The 24408-nt window shown below is 38.5% G+C and overlaps 1 protein-coding gene and 1 non-coding gene across 3 annotated transcripts in view; one reads left to right on the forward strand and one right to left on the reverse strand.

Annotated features, from left to right (window-relative positions):
* Nucleotides 1–24408, reverse strand: part of RAD54B (RAD54 homolog B) — a 142751-nt gene that overhangs the window by 20674 nt on the left and 97669 nt on the right. For both annotated transcript variants that reach the window (XM_066379134.1, XM_066379132.1), the window contains exons 5-8: nt 19985–20266; nt 13168–13330; nt 9055–9280; nt 8583–8790 (exon numbers count right to left, since the gene is read on the reverse strand). In XM_066379134.1, the coding sequence (XP_066235231.1) occupies nt 8583–8790; nt 9055–9280; nt 13168–13330; nt 19985–20266 (879 nt within the window). The remainder of the gene's footprint in view (nt 1–8582; nt 8791–9054; nt 9281–13167; nt 13331–19984; nt 20267–24408) is intronic.
* LOC136401591 (small nucleolar RNA SNORA42/SNORA80 family) lies at nt 13716–13852 on the forward strand. Its single transcript, XR_010750616.1, has one exon. It is a non-coding gene; the product is annotated as a small nucleolar RNA SNORA42/SNORA80 family (small nucleolar RNA).

The following is a 24408-nucleotide window of genomic DNA, read 5'->3' on the forward strand; positions in this document are numbered from 1 at the left end:
ATAAAAAAGTAAAAAAAAAAATAATAATGATATAAATTTTCTATTCTAGTTTTAACTGTGCACTAAATTCTTATTGAGTGCAGCACAGTAGCTGCTTGCAGGTTCTGGAGTCGGCTTGGGTTCCGATCCTACCAGCAGCTCTGAGTGACCCTGAGCAAGTTATTTACCCCAGTTTTATTGTTTGTAAAATGGGAATAATAATAGCAGATCCTAGGTCTGTATGGATCAAATGATCTAATCCATATACTATACTTAGAATAGAACCTAGAGCACAATAAATGTTCCATAACTCTTAGTAATTCTTAATATTATTGTAACTGTGACTTTGGACATATTGCCTTAGCTCTTTAGTTAAACTCAGATTTTTTTCACTTATAAAAGTGAGAAGAGCCTGACCAGGTGGTGGCTCAGTGGATAGAGCGTCGGACTGGGATGCGGAAGGACCCAGGTTCGAGGCCCCAGGATAGCCAGCTTGAGCATGAGTTCATCTGGCTTGAGCAAAAAAGCTCACCAGCATGGACTCAAGGTCACTGGCTTGAGCGGGGCGGGGGACCACTCAGTCTGCTGAAGGCCCGTGGTCATGGCACATATGAGAAAGCAATCAATGAACAACTACGGTATCGCAACAAAAAACTGATGATTGATGCTTCTCATCTCTCTCCATTCCTGTCTGTCTGTCCCTATCTATCCCTCTATCTGACTCTCTCTCTGTCCCTGTAAAAAAATAAATAAAAATAATAATAATAAAAGTGAGAAGATAATGATTTTCGTATTATAAAAAAAAAAGAGAGAGAGAGAGAGAGAGAAAGAGAGTGAGTGAGAGAGAATGTATGTGAAGTGACCAGCAAGGTGCCTGACATTTAGTAGACACTCAGTGAATGGCACCTTTCAAAGTTATCAGATCAAATTGGGATCTTCTCATATCCTAAATGTTGACACAGACTGTAATGGATTAATATATCCTGCATATATTACATACTCAATAACTCTGGCTAACTAATTTTCAGAAAAAATATCAGCATGTTTAATAATTATAGTATCAAAAGAACATATAAATCAGCATAGTCCAACTGTACACTGTCAGATGACTTTTACATAAAAGACTAGGAAAAGTTGTCCAAAGATATATATAACAAAATTCGTTTTAAAAATGCATTTATTTTATTAACATAAAGAATATGAATTTTGCAGTGTCAGGGAGTTTAATGATCACTTCCCTCAAAACTAAATGGGTCAACCCTAGGTTAGACTTACAAACTTTTTTAATACATTTAATCAGTTCTACATTTTTAGACATATCATAGGACTAGACAAAATATATTTATGTTGGTATGCATTTTGTTAAGTAATCCTTTAAAACAACAACTATGACAATGACTAATAAAAATAGAGAGAATGGGTCTAACCAGGCAGTGGCGCAGTGGATAGAGCGTTGGACTAGGATGCAGAAGACCCAGGTTCGAGACCTCAAGGTCGCCAGCTTGAGCACGGGCTCATATGGTTTGAGCAAAGCTCACCAGCTTAGACCCAAGGTTGCTGACTTGAGCAAGGAGTTACTCGTTCTGCTGTAGCCTCACGGTCAAGGCACATATGAGAAAGCAATAAATGAATAACTAAGGTATCGCAACGAAAAACTAATGATTGATGCTTCTCATCTCTCTCCGTTCCTGTCTGTCTATCCCTCTCTCTGACTCTCGCTGTTTCTGTTAAAAAAAAAGGGGGGGGGGGGGAGAATGGGAAAAGAAGGAAAGAGAAGAGAAAGGTGTAAAAGGATCATTGTATTTGGCTTCCAGTCATCCAGTTCCAACTGATAAACCCAAGCCAATCATGATAGTCCCACCCTTTGCCAATGACTGGTGTATTAAGGGTTTGTCTCCATACTGGGTTCCCCAGAAGCAGAGCCTATCTTAAAGGATCTGGCTGCGTATGATTCATGGAAGGAGTGCTCTCAGGAGAAAGGGAATAATAGAACTAGAAAATAGCAGGGGGAGGAACTAAGCAAAGATGTACTTAGCTATAAATATAGCTCAAGCTAAATTATAGGGAGCCTTATAGCATAAATTGTGCCATAAAGTTGTTTCTGAAATTATCAGAAGTCAATCACTTACCAAGTTATAGGTGACAGAGTAGGCTCTTATTCTACCAGGGGTGATTCTCCAGAAAAGACAGGAGACATGAGTTGTTTAATCAATAGTCCTAGCAGCTAAGAGATAGGTGCTACTAGAAAAGGGTAGCTCAGAAGGGTGCAATTGTTTCCACCAACATCATGTGTCCCACCCTGTCTAGTGAGACAGGAGAGGAAGTGAGGAAGGAGCTTCTGGAAAAGTTTCCTCACTCTTGAAAATAGATAAACAGGAAGAGCCGATCCCTGCTCTCCTTTGGATATCACCACATCTAGATGTGATGTCTGGAACTGCTCCAGTCACCTGCCACCAGTATGAGGATGAAGCCAACACCAGCACAGTGGAAGACAGAAAGAACCAAGATCCTTAATGATATTGTTGAGTTGCTGTATCACCACCACTGAGCCTGCACTAGCTCTAGATTTCCAGTTATGTGGGAGAATTAGCACATTTAATTCATATGTCTGTTATCTGAAATCACCCTAACTGAAATATAAGAGAATGAGGCAAAAGCAAAACTGAAAAAAAGAACACTTCTCCAAAGAGGACATACAGATGGCCAATAGGCATATGAAAAAATGCTCAACATCACTAATCATTAGAGAAATACAAATTAAAACCACAATGAGATATCACTTCACACCAGTCAGAATGGCGCTCATCAACAAAACAACACAGAATAAGTGCTGGCGAGGATGTGGAGAAAAGGGAACCCTCCTGCACTGCTGGTGGGAATGCAGACTGGTGCAGCCACTGTGGAAAACAGTATGGAGATTCCTCAAGAAATTAAAAATCGAACTGCCTTTTGACCCAGCTATCCCACTGTTAGGAATATACCCCAAGAACACCATAGCACTGTATGAAAAGAAGAAATGCACCCACATGTTTATGGTAGCATTGTCCACAATAGCGAAGATCTGGAAACAGCCCAAGTGTCCATCAGAGGACAAGTGGATTAAAAAGCTTTGGTACATATATACTGTGGAATACTACTCAGCCATAAGAAATGATGACATCGGATCATTTACAACAACATGGATGAACCTTGATAACATTATACTGAACGAAATAAGTAAATCAGAAAAAACTAAGAACTATATGATTCCATACATAGGTGGGACATAAAAATGAGACTCAGAGACATGGACAAGAGTGTGGGGGTTACGGGGTGGGGGGGGGGAGGAGAGGGGAGGAATGGGGGAGGGGAGGGGCACAAAGAAAACCAGTTAGAAAGTGATGGAAGACAATTGGACTTTGGGTGATGGGAATACAGCATAAGCAAATGGCAAAATAACCTAGAGCTGTTTTCTCTGATTATATGTACCCTGATTTATCAATGTCACCCCATTAAAATTAATAAAAAAAAACTGAAAAAAAGAAAAAAGGCAAAACACAAAAAGGGGATAATAAAGAAGAATTTATAGAAGAAAAGAAAAAGAAGGAGGAAGGAAAAACAAGAGAAGGGTATGTGGCTAAAAGAGAAAGCAATACACTAGCACAGTATCATTCTGAGAAGTTGTAACAAAGGTTGTCTAGAGGTAGTTCAATCCCTAATTCAATGCTTTTAGTACTCATCTCTAATTCTAGATTAGACAGAACTTGTAAAAGAATCTAAATAAATTAATGTGAATAAAAGTTAAGCAGCAATGTCCTATGACAAGAAAAAAGGAAATATCAATGATTTTCAAGTCAACTTGACATGTTTATTAAAACGATATTCAGAGCTTTGGAAGAAAAACTTCTAGGGAAATGGAAGACCTCTTTCTCTTTTCTTACCTTTAATCCAACACACATACACACAAAATACTTTTTCTCTGTTTTGCTGTTATTTTCTAAGACATAAATCTACCACTCAATGCAAGTACTAGAACTCTACCAATAACCTACACCTATATGCTCCTCTATAACCCCCATAAAAGCTCTAAGAGCACTTTATACATACTAATACATAGATTTTTTCTTTAGGTCCTATAGTTCTCTTTCTCAAAATCTATATAGTTAAAGTATATGTTTATAGATATCCATTACCACATTCGTTTTCAATATTACACAATATCACAGAAAAATGTTTACTTTAAGTGCATTTTGATATGCATGTGTATATGAATAAAACTATTTTATATGTACATATAAAGAAATATTCTATGTGAGAGTGTGTATAAGGGGTTATTTTTAACTTTCGGTCTTTAATAAGAATTTTGCTTCAAATCTCAGATTCCTCTGTGTAATAATGAAAGGACAGCTAACAGCTTGTAATAATCATTTGCCTTGTGTTAGGAACTGAATTACATCCTCCCCAAATTCATATGTTGAAGCCCTAACTCCCAATGAGACTGAATTTGGAGACAGAACCTTTAAGGAGGAAGTTAAGATTGAGGTCACAAGAGTAGGGCTGATGTCCTTTTCAGAAGAGAAGGAGAAAGGCACCAGGAATACCCGTGCACAGAGGACAGGCCATGACAGCACCCAGTGGCCATCGACAAGGACAAAGGCCTCAGAGAAACCAAATCTCTTGACACCTTGATCTTAAGCTTTCAGCCTCCAAAACTTTGATAAAATAAGTTTCTGTTGTTTAAGTCACACAGTCTGTACTATTTTGTTACGGTAGCCCTAGCAGTCTAACACAACTCTATTAATCAAAGCAAATCCTAACCATTTCCCAGTAACTACGAACTAAATGTGTTACACAGCCCTAAGAAACACAATACCAGAAAACAAAATCAAAGTTCTTTCCATTTGATTCTTAGATAGTTTCTGAACACTTATTATGCATGTAGCACTTATTGCACATACTCACATACGAGGGTTACTTCCACACTAAGAAACAAATCACCTTGGGAGTCAAGTATCCTGCCTTTATAAAAAAGAATTCATTGAGGCGATTCTAAGCAGATCAAACAAACTACAAGTATTTCTAAATATAAGAGGTTGGTGCTAGTTTTAACCTAAATTCATAGCTCAGGGAACAGCAGTGATAATGACAGGAAAACAGAAACAAGCTAAAGACAAAGTAAGAGCAGGAGCAATGCTCTAGTCCAATGAAACTATCTTCACTAGTCAGGCCCTTCCTTCTGAATAAAGTTCCAAATCAATTTTCTACTGCACGTATTAAATTTAATTTGGAATGCTAGTTGAATTAGCATTTGCTTATGATTGAGAATATTAGTAAAATTGTCCATGTTTGCTAAAGGAAATCATCTGATTTTCAAATGAGAGAGAACCTATTTTTATTCCTTACCGTCAGTACGGTTCAATAACCCCTATTTCTCACTCTTCTTTTTTATCTTTTTCTTCCCCTTCTAATGCCCTTTTAATTTCACGACTCCTACTACTCTTCCAATAAAGCAATACTGAGCAGTAAGAAGGAACAGCCTCCCTTTTCCTCTTCCAACACAGCATAACTGTAACAGCATAGAAACTTCATTTTTTTAATATGACCTTTTCTCTTTTCTTTCCTTTTGATTGAAACTGGCTTCAGCCAGCACTATGATTTACCTGCCTCTTTCTTCCTTGCATGTCCACTCCCTTGATCGTTAAGGCTTCATGACAATGAGGTTCTGATCAGCGCCAAATAATCTTAGGAACAAAGCCTCTGGTCTGTTGACTCCAGAGACAGAGTATCACACCTCAGTTATGTTTCAGCTCCAGGCCCAGAAAAGCAGTGAAATCAGATGAAGAGACACCATGGCTGACATCAGGCCCAGATGCACTGATAAACCCCCCCTCCCCTAACACCAATCAATGCGTAGAGAACATAACCCTGAGTCCCTATGATTAATTATATAGTAATTATATAGTAACTCATCCCCTGGAAGCCATCGGGGAGCCAGGTCTTTGAACTAGCGCTCACCTGTCTCTGGGCATGGGCCACTTCCTGAAAATAAACCCTTCCTTTCTTTGCTGCAAACTACTGTTCATGTCTTTTTAGGGCTCTGATACAAGCAGGCAAACAGACCCCTTTAGTCCAGTAACATAACCAAATATTTTTCCTTCACTTTTTTTGCCCTTAAGGTTTCAAAATAAAAGGGTAGTGAAAAAGTTTAACTGCTACTTTGGGTGTTAAATATAAAGAATCCACTCAGTTCTTCAAACAACCAAAGATACATAAACTACTTGATCAAGTATTCCAATTCCTCAACTCATTTTTTTTTCCTTTAAAAATAGCCTTTTATAAGTATGTAACATAGTTTTTCTATCACCGGATTCCACACTGCTATTATCACTGGCAAACAGTTGCTGTGCATCTACTAAAATCTTGGGGGTATAAATACCTAAGAGATTCGATCCCTGTCCTTTTTACCTTTATAATCTTTAAGTGATTAAATTTAAAGACTATAAAGGTCATTTAACATTTCTCAAAATCATTTTTAAAAAGCACAGGTAGCCTGACCAGGCAGTGAGCATCAGACTGGGACGTGGAGGACTCAAGTATGAAACCCTGAGGTGGCCGCTTGAGCACGGGCTCACCAGCTTGAGCACAGGGTTGCTGGCTTGAGCGTGGGATCATAGACATGACCCCATGGTTGCTGGCTTGAGCCCAAAGGTCACTGGCTTGAGTAAGGGGTCACTTGCTCTGCTGTAGGGCCCCCTCCGGGTCAAGGCACATATGAGAAAGCAATCAATGAACAACTAAGGAGACAAACGAGCCCCAATGAAGAATTGATGCTTCTCTTCTCTCTCCCTTCCTGTCTGTCCCTATATGTGCCTCTTATCTTTCTCTCTGTCACAAAAAAACAAACAAACAAACAAAAAAACACACAGATAGTTTTCAGAGTCACTTTTGGTAATGGTTAATACAATCCTCCTACACAAAGTCAAATGAACATGAATTAATTAAAGATGGATTATCCTCCTTACCCCAACTCAGGGAGAACAGAACAGGAGTTTTCTTTTTTGCACTGAGGCACAACACTACTCTACAGCTGTTGACTGCAGGAACAAGCTATTGATCATACTCTTTCCTTCTCTAAATTTAACTTCAAAGAATAGCACTGATGTGCATAAAGAAGGCAAGAAGAGCCTGGCCTTTGGTGGCAGTGGATAGTGTCAACCTGGAATGATGAGATCCTCAGATGGAAACACTGGCCTTGCCAAGTCAAGGCACAAGCAACAAGCAAGCAATGATTAACTAAAGTGAAACAATTATTAGCCCTGGCCGGTTGGCTCAGCGGTAGAGCGTCGGCCTGGCGTGCGGGGAACCCAGGTTTGATTCCCGGCCAGGGCACATAGGAGAAGCGCCCATTTGCTTCTCCACCCCCACCCCCTCCTTCCTCTCTGTCTCTCTCTTCCCCTCCCGCAGCCAAGGCTCCATTGGAGCAAAGATGGCCCGGGCGCTGGGGATGGCTCCTTGGCCTCTGCCCCAGGCGCTAGAGTGGCTCTGGTCGCGGCAGGGCGATGCCCCGGAGGGGCAGAGCATCGCCCCCTGGTGGGCGTGCTGGGTGGATCCCGGTCGGGCGCATGCGGGAGTCTGTCTGACTGTCTCTCCCTGTTTCCAGCTTCAGAAAAATACAAAAAAATAAATTAATTAATTAAATTTAAAAAAAATAAAGTGAAACAACTATACTTATCACTCCCCCTGCCTCTCCACTCTCTGTAAAATCAATAAATAAAATCTAAAAAGAAAAAAAATGAACACAGGAAGAACAAAATGACACAAGAGATCATGACATAATAAGAACAAACATTCTCCGCCTATTCATTCCAAAAAACATTGAGATGACAGAGAAATGAAGCCTTGAATAGAAAATAAAAGGGCTGTAAGTATTAGTCTTAAATAGAACTCTCTTCTTTCTTTAGTTGCCAGAACAGCAAACTGAAAGGGCCACACTAGACCAACATGAGGTATAGAAGAAAAACTATACTGAACTAGTCAGGCCTGAATTTAGTCTAAGCCTTACGCTAAAATAGAGTAGGTAGAAAAGGACAGTCCATCCCACCTTTCCCAACAGCGTGGACCAGAAACTTTGGCTAGCAATAAACTATGTGCACGGAGCACATACATAACACTGACCATGTGTCAGGCAGTCTTCCACGAACATTACATAGAATAATTTCTTTACCCTCACAATAACTGGATGAAGTAGATGGTATTATCCTTATTTCAGATTTTAAAATAAATAATAAAAATAAAAACTGAGGCACAGAGAAGTTAAATAACTTACCCAAAGTTGCATAGCTGTAAATGTAAGACTTGGGAACCAAGCAAAGCCAGTCCAGCCCCATCTCCTATATTCTTTGCCATGATGCCATTGTTTATTCCTCAAAATCCCCAAATCTGGGTTGCAAAACATTCCATGTGCACTTGAAAATCTAATTCTACCAAAGCTCAATTATCACAGATTTATTAGTAGGAACTCCATCCAACACCATGGATTCTTTGGATGCCTAACATAATATTACAAGTCTTATATGTTCACTAGGCAACAATTTCATCACAACTCCCCCAAAGTAAATACTGACCAGTTAGAATTACTCTTTTCTCACAAGAGAGGCTAGTGAGGGCTGTAGTTGTCTTAATGGTGCTGTTCTTCAAACGATGCCCTTCATCACAGATTAGAAGATCAAATTTTATATTCTTAATTTGACACAGGGAGCGAAGTAACATTTCATAACTGATGATCAGAACAGAATAAAATGGAGATTTGATGAAGTCTTCTACTTTGTGGTCCTAAAAAAAAAAAAAAAGGAAAATATTTAACAAAACCTAAGCAGAAACTGTATGAAATGAAATTTAAGCAACATTTCACACAATCATTAATCAAGTATTAGAATACGTTAACTCAAAAGCAAATTGTATTGCCAAGATTCCATTTTTATGCAAAGGAGATAGTTACATATACTTGAAAAACTGCTATATAGTGAAAATTGCAGTACTGATTTGTAAAACTACAAATTTAGAAACTGACCAAGGCTAAATGTTTAATTCTCTTACCTGATCAACAGTAAATATCTTGATCCTTTCATTTCCTAACCATTTTTGAAATTCTTTCCTCCAATTATTCACCAAGCTTCCAGGTGTGACAATAAGCGTCTTCTTTATTACTGGCTTGCCTCCATAGGGTCCTTGGCACTGAAGAGTCCAGATGAGCGAAATACATTGCAATGTTTTCCCTAAACCCATTTCATCAGCAAGAATAGCTCCACATCTGCCATTCACTCTGTTAGAAATATTTATACTTCTTTAATCAAAATAGGAAAATATTTTATGTCCCTAATGTCATCACTTATTAGTCAAGAACCAGAAGCTGATATTTTGTAATTAAAACAAATTCTATCCCCAATACACTTTTTGTAGTTTTTCTTTTTTCTTTCTTAGGTGAGAGGAGGGGAAATACTGAAGCAGACTCCCATATGCGCCCCAACTGAGATCCACCTAGCAACTTCATCTGGGCCCATGCTTGGCTACTGAGCTATTTTTAGCACCTGAGGCTGATTTGCTCCAATGGAGCTATCCTCAGTGCCTGGGGCCACACTCGAACAAACAGAAACACTGGCTATGGGAGGGGAAGAGGAAAAGAAGGGTAAAAGGAAGGGTAAGAAGCAGATGGTTGTCTCTCCTGTGTGCGCTGATCTGGGATCCAACCTGGGACATCCACATGCCAGGCCAATGCTCTAGTTTTTCATTCAGCTGATTTACAACATATCTCTTTTGTATCTTTGATAATTGTATTCATTATATATTTGTCTATAAAATTACTAAAACAAATCTCAAATTAGAGAGTTGAATTTACATTATTAATCTATTACTATTATATGTATATATTTAGAGACAAGAAACAAAACCTCAATTTTATTTCATTTTTTATTTTAATATTTATTTTATTTTTTTAGAGAGAGGAAAAGAGAGTAAGGGAGAGACATGAACATCAATCTGTTCCTGTATGTGCCCTGACTGGGGATCAAACCAGCAATCTTTGTTTATTAGGACAATGCTCTAACCAATGACCTATCCAGCCAGGTTTCAAGTCTCAATTTTATATCTACATTTGAATACTTTAACTGAGCTTCTCATCATTAACAGGTCAGCAATTTTTATCAGTTTTGGTGTTAGGTATCAAAACAGTTTAAAATATATTGTAATCTTAACCATCAAGGGCTATCAAGTGGTTTTATGATTCTCTGATAGTAAATAAAAACTTCAAACAATATATATCCCAACACTATGGGAAATATTAAATACTTAATAAGACTGTTATCCTACAGATCTACAAGGTTAATGAAATTCAAATTTTAATGTTATAAGAAATATTATAAGTCATGTTTCATACTACTTTATAGTTTTTAAAGTCCTTTGACATATATATTTTATATATAGTTAAAGTTACAAAGCCCAACGGAAATAAGGATATTACCAAAACATAAGTATACTTTATTAATCATTCTATTCCTTATTGCTAGAATAATCAAAAAGTAATTTTAAATGTTTTCCATTTCAAGATATAGAGATAAAATGACAAACAAGAATTGTAGCCACTATTGTCATTTTTTATCAACAGTTTGCCAAGGCAAGACCAAATGCCAGTTGAAATATATTGAGAGCAGAGAGAAAATAGTGACCCATCCTTTTGTGGTGAAAGGAAGAGAGAAGAAAAACTTCACTGAGAAGATGCACCTTGAGCAGAGTTCTAAAAGGTGAATAGGAATTCACTACACAAATTGAGTAGTTCAGTATAGTTGGAACTTGAACTGATTTCTAAGCAAGAAAAGACAAGGCTATGAACCTGGCAATATAGGAAGAAGACAAAATATGAGGATATTTATTCTTGAAAGCCTCAGACTGCCTGGCCTGTGGTGGCGCAGTGGATATAGCATCGACCTGGAGTGTTGAGGTTGCCAGTTCAAAACCCCAGGCTTGCCTGGTCAAGGCACACATGGGAGAGTTGATGCTTTCTGCTCCTCCCCGCCCCCTGCTACTCTTTCTCTCTCTGTCTCCTCTCTCAATAAATAAATAAATAAATAAATAAATAAATATATTAAAAATAAAGCTCATACTATATCTTCTGGTCAGTGTCCCCAAACACCAGTCTTTCACGATTATCACCACAATTTTTGCCATATGTGTTATTATTTTTCTTTAAATCAACATACATTTTAATTTAGATTTACTTGAAAAGGAAACTCTTTCTAAGAATAATTTATCTGTGCAACCAAAAGTTAAATGCACTATTTTCTAATAATTTTTAGCTAAAATATGCTATTAAAATTAAAAAACAAGACTTGCTCATGTATACCTAAAATGACCCAACTTACCACCAGGGGAGTGTATATCACAGATCAGAAAATACTAAGGTCTGAGAGTCTAAATAATATTAAGCAAAGGAATGCCATGTTCAGAACTGTTTCACAGAAATAGCAAACTGGTGGTAATAAGCAGAATGCATTTAAGGAGCATGAGAAGCTGGTACATAAGTTAGGAGTCACTGCAATAATCCAGATAAAATATAATTTTATGACATCAGTTACTACAGTAGCTGCAGTGGGGTGCCAGAAAAATCAGAAATCAAATGATATTTAGGAATTCAAAATAATTAAAAGTTTGGGTGTGATTAGATTGAGAAGGTGGAATGAGAAGAGATCAAAGATGATTCCCAGGCCAACTGAGATAAGATCTCCAAAGAGAAGGGCAAATATGAGAAAGAACATGAATCTGGACAGTTTCCAGGAAACCTGTCACCATTCGAGGGGCTCTTAGACTTTGTGAAACTCCCTATTAAGTGACCAATTTACAAATCAAGAGCCAATGCATTAAAAACAAAACAAAAATCAGAAGGAAATGGTATATATATATATATATATATATATATATATTTTTTTTTTTTTTTTTTTTTTTTTTTTTTTCATTTTTCTGAAGCTGGAAACAGGGAGAGACAGTCAGACAGACTCCCGCATGCGCCCGACCGGGATCCACCCGGCACGCCCACCAGGGGCGACGCTCTGCCCACCAGGGGGCGATGCTCTGCCCATCCTGGGCGTCGCCATGTTGCGACCAGAGCCACTCTAGCGCCTGAGGCAGAGGCCACAGAGCCATCCCCAGCGCCCGGGCCATCTTTGCTCCAATGGAGCCTTGGCTGCGGGAGGGGAAGAGAGAGACAGAGAGGAAAGCGCGGCGGAGGGGTGGAGAAGCAAATGGGCGCTTCTCCTGTGTGCCCTGGCCGGGAATCGAACCCGGGTGGAAATGGTATATTTAGCAGGGATCTCTGATTCATTTTTATTTCCTTTGTTGTTGTTTTGTTTTGGCTCAGCGGTAGAGCGTTGGCCTGGCATGTGGAAGTCCCGGGTTTGATTCCCGGCCAGGGTACACAGGAGAAGCGCCCATCTGCTTCTCCACCCTTCCCCCTTGGCATTCTCTCTATCTCTCTCTTCCCCTCCCGCAGCCAAGGCTCCATGGGAGCAAAGTTGGCCCAGGCGCAGAGGATGGCTCTGTGGCCTCCGCCTGAGGCACTAGAATGGCTCCGATTGCAGCAGAGCATCGCCCTCTGATGGGCATGCTGGGTGGATCCCAGTCGAGCACATGCGGGAGTCTGTCTGCAACCCCTGATTCTCACTTCAGAAAAATACAAAATGAAAAAATAAATAAAATAAAATAAATAAAAGAAGGGGGAAAATCCTTTTTTTTTAGAGGTGAGATAAGAAGATAACTTTTTTCTAAAATTCTCATAAGGAGAATAAAGGCTTCTTCCATTTTGCATGCATACCCCTTTATCATACTACTAGTGTACTTTGATTGTATCACATTAAGGTTGACTGTATTTATTTGTTTCTTCAAATAAAGAGTAAGGACAAGGGTCCTAACTCTTGTGTGTCCAGCTCCTAGGACTATAGTCCTAACTCCTGTATACCCAGCTCCTAGCAAAATATTTAACACATGGTATCCATCAAGCACCTCTTTTGAAATAAATGCACGAATGAAGTGTCACTCATCATTCTCACTAAATTCATGATGGACCCTCTAAGAATCATTATTTCAGAATCTTCCTAGAAAACTATTACGTTACAAGCTAAATCAAAACTCAGATTAGACTCAACAAATGATTTCTTTTCCTACCTCATTCCCATCACACATTCATAAAGGAATATGATTCCTTCTTTCTGATGTGGTCGAAGATGATATACAAGGTGAGGATCAATCACAACATCCACAATAGGGAAATAGTTCTTATTGAACATCCACTGATGATTATTGTCTGGTTGTGGCATAACAAGGGAATCTTAAGAAAAAGGTAAAACCACAATTAAAAATAAATTGCAATTTTACTTTGTTAGCAACTATATTATCTTGTTTTAATTACTCATAAGATAGGACTGCTTGTCATCATTTATGGCAAAAAAACAAAAGAAAAGAAAAAAAAGAACCAAAACTTCAAATTTAGTAACACTGATAAGTAAGCAAGGGTAAAAAATTTAAAAATAAAATCTCATGACTCACTGATGTAAGATTTCATGCAAAGAATTACAAAGTTTTCCAAACTTTAAATACTCAAAATGCTCTGAAACCACTGAAATTAACTATTGTGTAAAAAGAAATCCACTAAGCCACAACATTTAATAGTTCAGTACGAAAAGCAGAGAGAACTATTTTCAAAAGAAATCAGAGCATGGTAATGGATTTATGGTGGACCCTTGTCTGTGGGCCTCTCCTAGTGTACCCATGCCAGAGTAAGTTGCAGCCTTGAACCATTGCCCGGCCTCCTTACCTATGGGCTGTGAGCACTGAAGGGGCTTGTACAGTGTGAAAAAAAAAAAAGAAAGAAATCATTGGCCTGACCTGTGGTGGTGCAGTGAATAAAGCATCAACCTGGAATGCTGAGGTCGCTGGTTCAATACCCTGCACTTGCCTGGTCTAAGGCACATATGGGAGTTGAAGCTTCCTGCTCCTCCCTCCTTTCTCTCTCTCTCTCTCTCTCTCTCTCTCTCTCTCTCTCTCTCTCCTCTCAAAATGAATAAATTAAAAGAAAAAAAGAAATCATTGGTCAAATTTTGCAAGATACACTTACTAATGCTCACAGCTTATTTTGGAAAGATTCCCTAAATTTAACATAAAGTCTCCCTTTATGTTCAGTACTATACATACTTAACAATCACCACTACTCCTATTAGAAGAATTAAATATTTTCCATTGACTTGACCACCATTATTTGCATCAACTTAATTAACTACACTCATGAATGTCATATTAATGAATCTTTGCAAAGTAGCATGAAGTAACCATAGAATAATGTAATTCTTCAGAAATATGTTAATACAATTTAAAAGATTAAAAAACCACCAAAAATTACAAAATAGAATACAACTAAATAGCAGGTCTTAACTGATAAATCTGAAGCTATATAATAACCTCGTCGAAATTATTTTTTATTATATTTATGTCTACACCATGGATAAAAATGAAAGATTTTAAAAATAAATAAATGAAATAAATAAATAAATAAATAAAAATAAACAAATGAAGCCTGATTAGGCGGTGGTGCAGTGGATAGAGCATTGGTAGGCCTGGGATGCAGAGGATCCAGGTTTGAAACCCCGAGGTCACCAGCTTGAGCACAAGCACATCCAGCTTGAGCGGGCTCATCAGCTTAAGTGTGCCATCACTGACTAGAGTGTGGGATCACAGACATGACCTGATGGTTGTGGCTTGAAGCCCAAGGTTGCTGGCTTGAGTTCAAGGTCGCTGGCTCTGCTGGATACCCCAGTCAAGGCACATATGAGTAAGCAATCAATGAAGAACTAAGGTGTCACAATGAAGAATTGATGCTTCTCATCTCTCTCCCTTCCTGTCTGTCCCTGTTTGTCCCTCTCCCTGTCTTTCTCTGTCTCTGTCTCTCCCGCTGAAAAATAAATTAATAAACAAATGAAAAAAAAAAAAAGAGAAAGACAGGAGATGAATGGGGAAGATAAAAAACAGGTTCTAGTAGATTAAATAAATATTCATCCATGAGGAAATAGATGGTGAATGGAATGCAAGTTTGGTCATGTTTACCATTAACAATTTGCCCAGTGGAAAGTTTTCTATGGATCTTCCTAGTTTTGAGCAAGTAAAAAGAATTCATTTTTATGTTAATTCTTGGCAGGTAGGGAATTTTAGGGAGTGAAAATGGAAAATGTAGCACTTGGCTTTACTCTATATCCCAGTAGCAAAGCAAGAGTGCATTCTTTATGGATTTCCAACCCCAAAAATGGACCCATTTTTTTCTATCTTTTAAAAAAGACAACAGGGCTTGACCAAGTGGTAGTGCAGTAGATAGAGCATCAGTCTGGGACGCAGAGGACCCAGGTTTGAAACCCAGAGGTTCCCAGCTTGAGCACAGGCTCATCCAGCTTGAGTGCACGCTCACCAGCTTGAACACAGAGTCATCAGCTTAAGCGTAGGATCATAGACATAACCCCATGGTCAATGGCTTGAACCCAAAAGTTGTTGGCTTGAAGGCCACGATCATTGGCTTGAGCAGGGGGTGACTGGTTCAGCTGGAGCCCCCTGGTCAAGGCATATATGAAAAAGCAATCAGTGAACAACTAAGGGGCCGCAACTATGAGTTGATGCTTCTCATCTCTCTTCCTTCCTGTCTGTCCCTGTCTATCCCTCTCTCAAGCAAGTTAAAAAATAAAAATGACAAAGGGGAAAAAGAGAAGACAAGGAGCATACAGTGCTCAAGCAAATGGACCATAGCATAGTAATCTAACAAAGTGCCCATCGTCAAGAAAGAAAAAGCCATCATGATAATGGGACACCAGTTCAAATTTTAAGATACCCTCTACCTTCACAGTGAGGTACCATTTAATACTAACAAACTCTCTCATGCTTTAGTTTTAAGTCAATAGCCTAATTCTACCCTTGGCAAGATAAATTAAATAAATGAGGATAATCAATGATTTATCATTTATACAAAGGATTTTCACTCACATACATACACACATATATAAATTATCACAATAAAACTTTTCACTCAATCAACAAATATTTATTTTATACAGTATATATCAAGTACTATAAGTCTCTATAGTAGTTATTAAAATTCACATTTTATACATGAGGAGAAAAATATTTGAGAGGTAAGAGACTACCCTGCGAGGTCAAAGAACCAGCTAGTTCAGTAGCAAAACCAGGATTCTAACTAAGATCTCTGAATAAGCACAGTATTCTTTCTCATTCCCCACAGTCCTTTGTTATGCAACAGGAAGGTGAAGAGAAAGAAGCATAAAGGAGAGAAGGAAATTTTTTAAAAGAGCTGGTAAGGCCTCGCCTATGGCAATGCAGTGGATAGTGTTGACCTGGAATGCTGAGGTCTCTGGTTTGAAATCCTGGGCTTGCCAGGTCAAGGTACATGCTATCATATTTTAATATGACAATGCATGTAATTAAGACACTGTCTTAAAAATGGAAGTATAGCCTGACCAGCGAGTGGTGCAGTGGATAGAGCGTCAGATTGTGACACGGAGGACCCAGATTCGAGGCCCTGAGGTCACCAGCTTGAGCACGGGCTTATCTGATTTGAGAACAGCTCACCAGCTTGAACCCAAGGTCACTGGCTTGAGCAAGGGGTCACTTGGTATGCCGTAGCCTCCTCCGCCCCCGTCAAGGCACATATGAGAAAGCAATCAATGAACAACTAAGGTGCTGCAACGAAGAATTAATGCTTCTCATCTCTCTCCCTTCCTGTGTTATAAAGTACCCAATCCATAATCTGCGGGTTTTCGTAGAGGCATGTAGTCCAAATAAATTTTGAAAAGTTTTATTAAAGGAGGAAATTTATTAAATATGCTGGCCACATATATCTTACATGAGGCAACAGTCCCAAATCGTGTGTCTCATTAATATTCTAGGGGTTGGTTATATATCCTTAATTATACATGGGCGGGAAAAAGCATGACATCACAACCTTTGTCTTTACCTACATAGGTATGGGAAAAGGATGAAGGGAGGGGGGATGGGACACAATTCATTAGCAAGTTTATAACATCTGTCTATAGGATTCATAAAAAGATGCTTCTACACATTAAAACTTACAAGGCAACATAATGGTAAAAATGTCACTTTACATACTAAAATACATTCCTATATTTTCTAGTGTTCATTTGCTACTCCTTTGCCCAGAGATACATACATTAACTACATGCTTTCAGGAGGGGGAGAGGTAGTTTCCATGGGGACAAATGCCTGTAAATGGCCCATTAATATAAAGGTTTGATTTAATCTTTCTCTGCCTGCACCTGGCTAGCTATTCACCCATTTCCCCATAGGTGTAGGGGAAGGTCAGAGAATCCAAGTCTTCTTCCTCTTCTGCATTTACAACACAATGCCATCAGCAATCTTGGTTTTATGCTAATCACACAAGTACAGAGATCATTTACAAAATCTCTCTGTATGCCTAGCCCAAATTAATAAAATGTTCTTTAAGCTTCCTAAAATATTAATATTAATTCTGTAGCCTTTGGTACCTTACAACACCTGTCTGTCTGTCCTTATCTGTCTGTCTGTCTGTCTCTCTCTCTCTCTCTCTCTCTGTCACAAAAAAAGTATAAAAAACATAATGCTGAATCATGAATTTACTAATTTCTCTCCTTACTAAATGTCCGATTTTATCCAAAATCATACACGTGTATGTATATGTGTTAAAAAGTAGCATACCTTAATTCTGTGCGTTTTGCAGAGACACCAAGGCAGGATACAGAATAAATTTTAGGAGGAGATTTATTAATAAGCCGGCTACATATGACTGTAAAGCCAGTAATCAGGGCCAGGGCCACTATCACAGCAGCCCGGCCCTTGCAGGTTCGCATTGGATTCGGACAGTCGGTAAAGAAACCATGGAGCCAAAAACTGGTGGGCCATAGCCTTTAATCCTAGCTTGCACCCGGCGGGCAAGTAAAAATACACACTGGGCTCCAAAACCCAGTCACACTCAGTGCTCACAAAGCCACTGACTTATCCGAGTTTCCTAGAATCAAAGGTTTCTAGCTCACCAGCCTTATTTTCCTCAGTTCCCCATCTCCTTCCTTATCCCAGATACAAACTCTGTACAAACTGGCATCTCACTCAGCACTCCACCATCTTGGCTGCTTTTCCTGGCCTCCTCCACGTGGCCGCCTTCCGCTGCTGGCTCTACTTTCTCTGCTCTCTCATGCTAATCTCAGGAACCAAGAGCCAAACTCCCGCTCCGTTCCCATTTTATAGTGTAGAAATCCAAACCCTTAATCCAATATACATAATAGGGAAGTCTCTTAATACAAAGTCACTTCTCTGAGGCATGATAGGATTGTACCACCTTACACCAAAAAGGGTAGGAAAGGCTTAATCCCAAAACCAAGCCCCAGGCTACAAGGATTCTGCTTGCCTTTAGCCCACCCCAACACACATTAATATCACCTGGGCAACAGCCTCTTTAACAAAGTGAGCATAATACATTTTATCTGCCCAACAATGACTTACACAGGGTATAGCTAACCCAAATCATGTCATCTCCAATACAGCCCTGAGGCTAGTTATATAGACTTGATTACATACAGGTTGGGGGGGAAAGGAAGGGGAGCATGACACAATAGTCAATCATTAACAAGCTTACAACATTCGTCTATAGCAGTGGTAGTCAACCCAGTCCCTACCGCCCACTAGTGGGCGTTGCAGCTTTCATGGTGAGCAGTAGCGGAACAACCAAAGTATAAATAAAAAGATTGATTTAACTATAGTAAGCTGTTTTGTAGAGAGTTATTCTGCCAAACTTAGCGAAAATCTGACATAAAGTACTTGGTAAGTAATTATTATTATATGCTTTAACTTGCTGTAACTTTATACATTTTATAAAGTAAAGTTACTTCCCTACTTTATAAATCACCATTACTGTGAAACCGATGGGAGGTTAGAAAATTTTACTATTAACAGAGATACAAAAGTGGGCGGTAGGTATAAAAAGGTTGACTACCCCTGGTCTATAGGATCTATTAAAAGGAAAAAACATTCTTACATATTAAAACTTATAATACAAGGTAACACAATAGCAACAAATGTTTTACATATCAACACAGTAGCAATAAATGTTGTTTTACATATCAAAAGACATCCTCAAATCTTCTAGTGTCTACCCCCTATCTCTGTCCCCACAGTGAAATGGCTAGCTTAAGATAAGGCCAAATGAAAAATACCCTTGGAAATCTAACAAGCTAGTCCCTGCTTGTTTAGTTTAGAAGTGTTTATACATATAAAGGATTTCAAGAGGGATGATTATTAGAAAGCATATAAAATGTTAGAGAATGCAGGTTTTACAAGGGGGGGGGGAGTTGGCTTGTGATCCCTTTGTCTAGAGGTATATATCACTCTCAGTACTCCAGGAGAGGAGAAAGAGAATCAGTGTAGGATATGTAAACATTGTCTCCTAAAGGATCTTAGTGAAGGGGAAGAGGAAGTTCCTTGTTGTCCAGCAAGTAGTGGCCCCAGTCCTTCCAGAGAACTATAGTTAAACTATGATTAGTCACTAACTTTTGCTTCTTTCTCTGGGTTTTTTTTTTCTTTTCAGAAAGGAGAAGTAAGGGGGCCTGACTCTTCCTTCTAAAATACTAGTGTTAATTTTTGCAATTCTTTGGTACCTTATCACATATATATGTGATAATATATATATTTCTATAACTTGCAATTTTCCTTCAACGCATGTACAGAATTTTGATTACTGTTTCTTAGAATTGTGAATTTACTTATAAAATAATTCTCAAACTATACTGTTATTCAACATCAATATTACCCCTTTCATCAGATTACATAGCTGAAAAATAATACATACTTTAATCTGAAAACTTGAAAAGAAAATTTAAATTTTAAATTCATATGCCAAAATTTGACAGAAAAAAAAATATTCAAACTATTTTTAACATCTTACTTGGTGCATGTGGGTCATGTCGTGGTTTGCAATTTTGCAAACTATTCTGCCTATTTTCCTTTGAACTTGGTTTATAGACACCTTTTAAAGGGTTAGAAAAACACTTCTTAGCAGCTTGAGAAGAATTTGATTCAGCAGGACTTCCTCCTCCACGCTGAAAACATCTGCCACTGCTGAAATCCTCTGGGGAGATCACACCCACAACTTCTATTTCTTTTCCACCAATCATCATTGTTTGGCCCTCTTCGATCTTTTCAAGCTCTTTGAATTTATATCCAGTGCCTTTAAATTGAGAACAAATAAAGTTAAGTTACTTTACTGACACTCTGAGTTAATTGGTGATACCATAGCCACCTTCCCATAACTGTAAAGTAGGGGTCGGGAACCTATGGCTCGCGAGACAGATGTGGCTCTTTTGATGGCTGCATCTGGCTCACAGACAAATCTTTAATAATAATAAAAAATAACGTTAAAAATATAAAACATTCTCATGTATTACAATCCATTCATTTCCTAATGCTCATGGTTGCAGGTGGCGGGAGCCAATCACAGCTGTGCTCCAGACAACACCAAATTTTTATTGGATAATGCATAACATACATGGGTCATTGTATGGCTCTCATGGAATTACATTTTAAAATATGTGCATTCATGGCTCTCTCAGCCGAAAAGGTTCCCAACCCCTGCTGTAAAGGAAAACTGCTTTGAATGCAAATAGCCTTGTATAACCCATTAGCCAGAATGTAAACCTAACATCATTTTGGAAAAAGGGAAAAAAAGGCAATAAATATGAAGAAATAAAATATAAATAATAATATAGCTAAAAAAATCAGCTTAGTTTTAGAGAAAGCAAGGCTTTTTTCTATTGTTGAAAATAGAGCTTGCTATATTCTTATAGTTTTACCATCTCTATAGAAAATCAAGCCAAAAAAAAAGAGTTTGGTATGCTATATAAATCCTCCTTCCTTGGGTACAAAATAGATAAACACTATGGCATCCCTATTTCCACTTAGAAATGCTGGAAATGGGCCTGATCTGTGGTGGCGCAGTGGATAAAGCGTCAACCTGGAACGCTGAGGTCACCAGTTCAAAACCCTGGGCTTGCCAGGTCAAGGCACCTATGGGAGTTGATGCTTCCTGCCCCTCCCCCCTTCTCTCGTGCTCTCTCTCTCTCTCTCTCTCTCTCTCTCTGTCTCTCTTCTCATAAATGAATAAAAATAATTTTTAAAAATTAAAAAAATTACAAAAAAAGAAATGCTGGAAATGTAAAGGATAACTAGCAATAAAAGCAACTGCTACCACAAGAATGACCTACTGTTCCATAAGAGGAAAGCTAAAATTTGGTTGTGGCAAGAGGCCACAATCATCCAAGTTCTAGCTCTATATAAAAATTGGGATAGTTTATGATATCAAGCTTGTTTGAATTATTATTAGTTCAACAAACATTTATTAAGCGTTGCCATGTGTAAGGTGCTGATGGATTGTAAATGAGTAAGTTAGTTACAGTTTGCTCAAAATCAATATATTAACCAGATAGATAGTGGTGAAATTTTAGACTCCTATGCTATGTCTACATTAAATACATTGTTATTGTGTTGTTAAGGTGAGGGGGGCAAGAACTGTGTATACAACCTGACCAGGCGGTGGCACAGTGGATAGAGCGTCAGACTGGGATGTAGAGGACCCAGGTTCGAGACCCTGAGCTCGCCAGCTTGAGCCCAAGGTCACTGGCTCGAGCAAGGGATTACTTGGTCTGCTGAAGGCCCACGGTCAAGGCACATGTGAGACAGCAATCAATGAACAACTAAGGTGTTGCAACGTGTAATGATGTTGCAAAACTGATGATTGATGCTTCTCATCCATCTCTCTCCGTTCCTGTCTGTCCCTGTCTATCCCTCTCTCTGACTTTCTCTCTCTCTCTCTGTAAAATAAATAAATAAATAAAAGAACTGTGTATACAATAAACTTTTTCTTAAGACTTTATTTATTCACTTTAGAGAGAAGAGAGAGAGAATAGGGGAGGAGATTGAAGCATCAACTCCTATATGTGCCTTGACCACACAAGCTCAGGTTTTGAACCAGCAACCTCAATGTTCTAGGTTGATACTTTATCCACTGCACCATCACAGGTGGTCAGGCTTTTTTTTTTTTTTTTAAATAAGTGAGAAGTGGAGAGGCAAAGAGACAGACTCCTGCATGCACTCCGACCGGGATCCGCCCAGCAAGCCCTCTACCGGGACCATGCTCTGCCCATCTGGGGCCGCTGCTCCGTTGCTCAGCAACCAAGCTATTGTATTTTACCACCGGAGGGGAGGCCATGAAGCCGTCCTCAGCACTTTGAGGCATCTTTAGAAATCTCTGTAACTCTAGGATCTCTCATTTCACTTTGGTTCATAGTGATATCTCTCAAGCTTATCTCTAAATCCCTAGAAAACTTTCTTAAAATTCTTGAACTTTGTTTCCCATATTTGTTTTTCTGAGTATTGTGTAATAACAGCCAATAGAGCATGCCTACATTATCCCAAACTATCAGCAATTTCAGCACTCCAGCCCTCAGTTTTCTTAGCCTCGATCCCTATACTAACAATATTTAAATACTGCATATCCAATTTTTTTTTTTTTAAACTGCCTGGTCTACAGGCCAAAATTTGCAAAATTAACTCCAGATTGACATATTTATTACTATTGTAATTAAGCAAACAAATCTTATGTTTTAATGTTTTCATTTTGAATGCCAATAAAATTACCTTTAATGTTTAAATCCATGGTTCACAACCCCTGTCGGATATTTATTTAAGTACACCTAAATAAACAAAAAGCACCTGGAAACCTAAAATATACTTATACTCACTTCCTTTCCCCACCATTTGGGCCAAATAAATTATAGTCTCAGAAGTCAGGGCCTAAGCACTGGTATTTTTTTTTTTTTTTTTTTAATTTTTATTTTATTTATTCATTTTAGAGAGGAGAGAGACAGAGAGAGAGAGAGGAGAGAGAGACAGGGGGGAGGAGCTGGAAGCATCAACTCCCATATGTGCCTTGACCAGGCAAGCCCAGGGTTTTGAACCGGCGACCTCAGCATTTCCAGGTCGACGCTTTATCCACTGCGCCACCACAGGTCAGGCAGCACTGGTATTTTTTTAAAAGCATCTTAGGTGATTCTACTTAAACCGATAGGGTAAAAAACACTGGTTTTAAACCTAATTTGCATTTTTTGCTACTTGCAGCAAAATCATCATTTTATTATGAACTGTACATACACAAAATGATGTATACTGTAACTTATGGGTAAAAGACATTTCAAGGTAATTTTGATAATTTTACCTCTCTAGATAGCTTTGGAATTTTACTAAATAAGCACAAACACATTCTCCAAAAATCTAGCCTCTATCTACCTTAACCAACTACAGTGAATGTGTGCTCTAACTTTTTAAATTTCTCCAACCACTGAGTATGACACTGTATATACATATAGTAGTTGTTAAATTTTTTTTTAATTTTTATTTATTGATTTTAATGAAAGAGGGAGAGAGAGAGAGGGAGGGAGAGAGAGAGAGAGAGAGAGAGAGAGAGAGAGAGAGAAAGAGGAACATAGATCTGTTCCTGTATGTGCCCTGACCAGAGATCACATCAGCAACCTATGCACTTCGCGAGACCATGCGCTAACCAACTGAGCTATCCAGCCAGGGCCAGTAGTTGTTGAATATTTTTATAATTTAAAAATATGTTGCGGATTATTCAGGTCAGTCTCAACTCTTATCACTGTCAATGGCCTTCATGTATTACATCCTTGAAACCTGGAACTACTTTTAAATCTCTCCTGTCTTTGTGCCTTGGTATATGTTATTTCTTCTTGTATATGCCCCTTTCTCAAAGGAAACATAAAACTATTCATCCTTCATATATTACCTAACATAATAACTCCTATGAAGTTTTCCCCTGACCTCCTAGGCGGAATTAAATGGTCGTTCCATACATGACTGCACTTAGTAATATTCTCATTGAAACAACTATCTTATTGCTTCTTAATTATCAATTACATTGGCCGGTCCCACTTTAGTTTACTATGATACCCATCTTGTTTATTCTTAGCATAGTGCTTGACACATAACAGTTACCAAAAACTATAAACTATGAAAAATTTAGATGAATGAACACATAGAACAGATTTTATACATATGAGTCACTCCTAAAATTGAACAATAAGAGGCAACAGTGTTAGGCATTCTGAATCCATGAGCTAATTTATATTAGTTCAACTCATGCTGGCAACCTTTTATAATAGAAATAATGGCAACCTCCAATTTAAATGAATACTCTAGGTCAGTGGTCCCCAACCTTTTTTGAGCCACGGACCAGTTTTAATGTCAGAAAATATTTTCACAAACCAGCCTTCAGGGTGGGACAGATAAATGTATCACATG

This window comes from Saccopteryx leptura, chromosome 3, assembly GCF_036850995.1.
Source record: "Saccopteryx leptura isolate mSacLep1 chromosome 3, mSacLep1_pri_phased_curated, whole genome shotgun sequence".
NCBI lineage: Eukaryota > Metazoa > Chordata > Mammalia > Chiroptera > Emballonuridae > Saccopteryx > Saccopteryx leptura.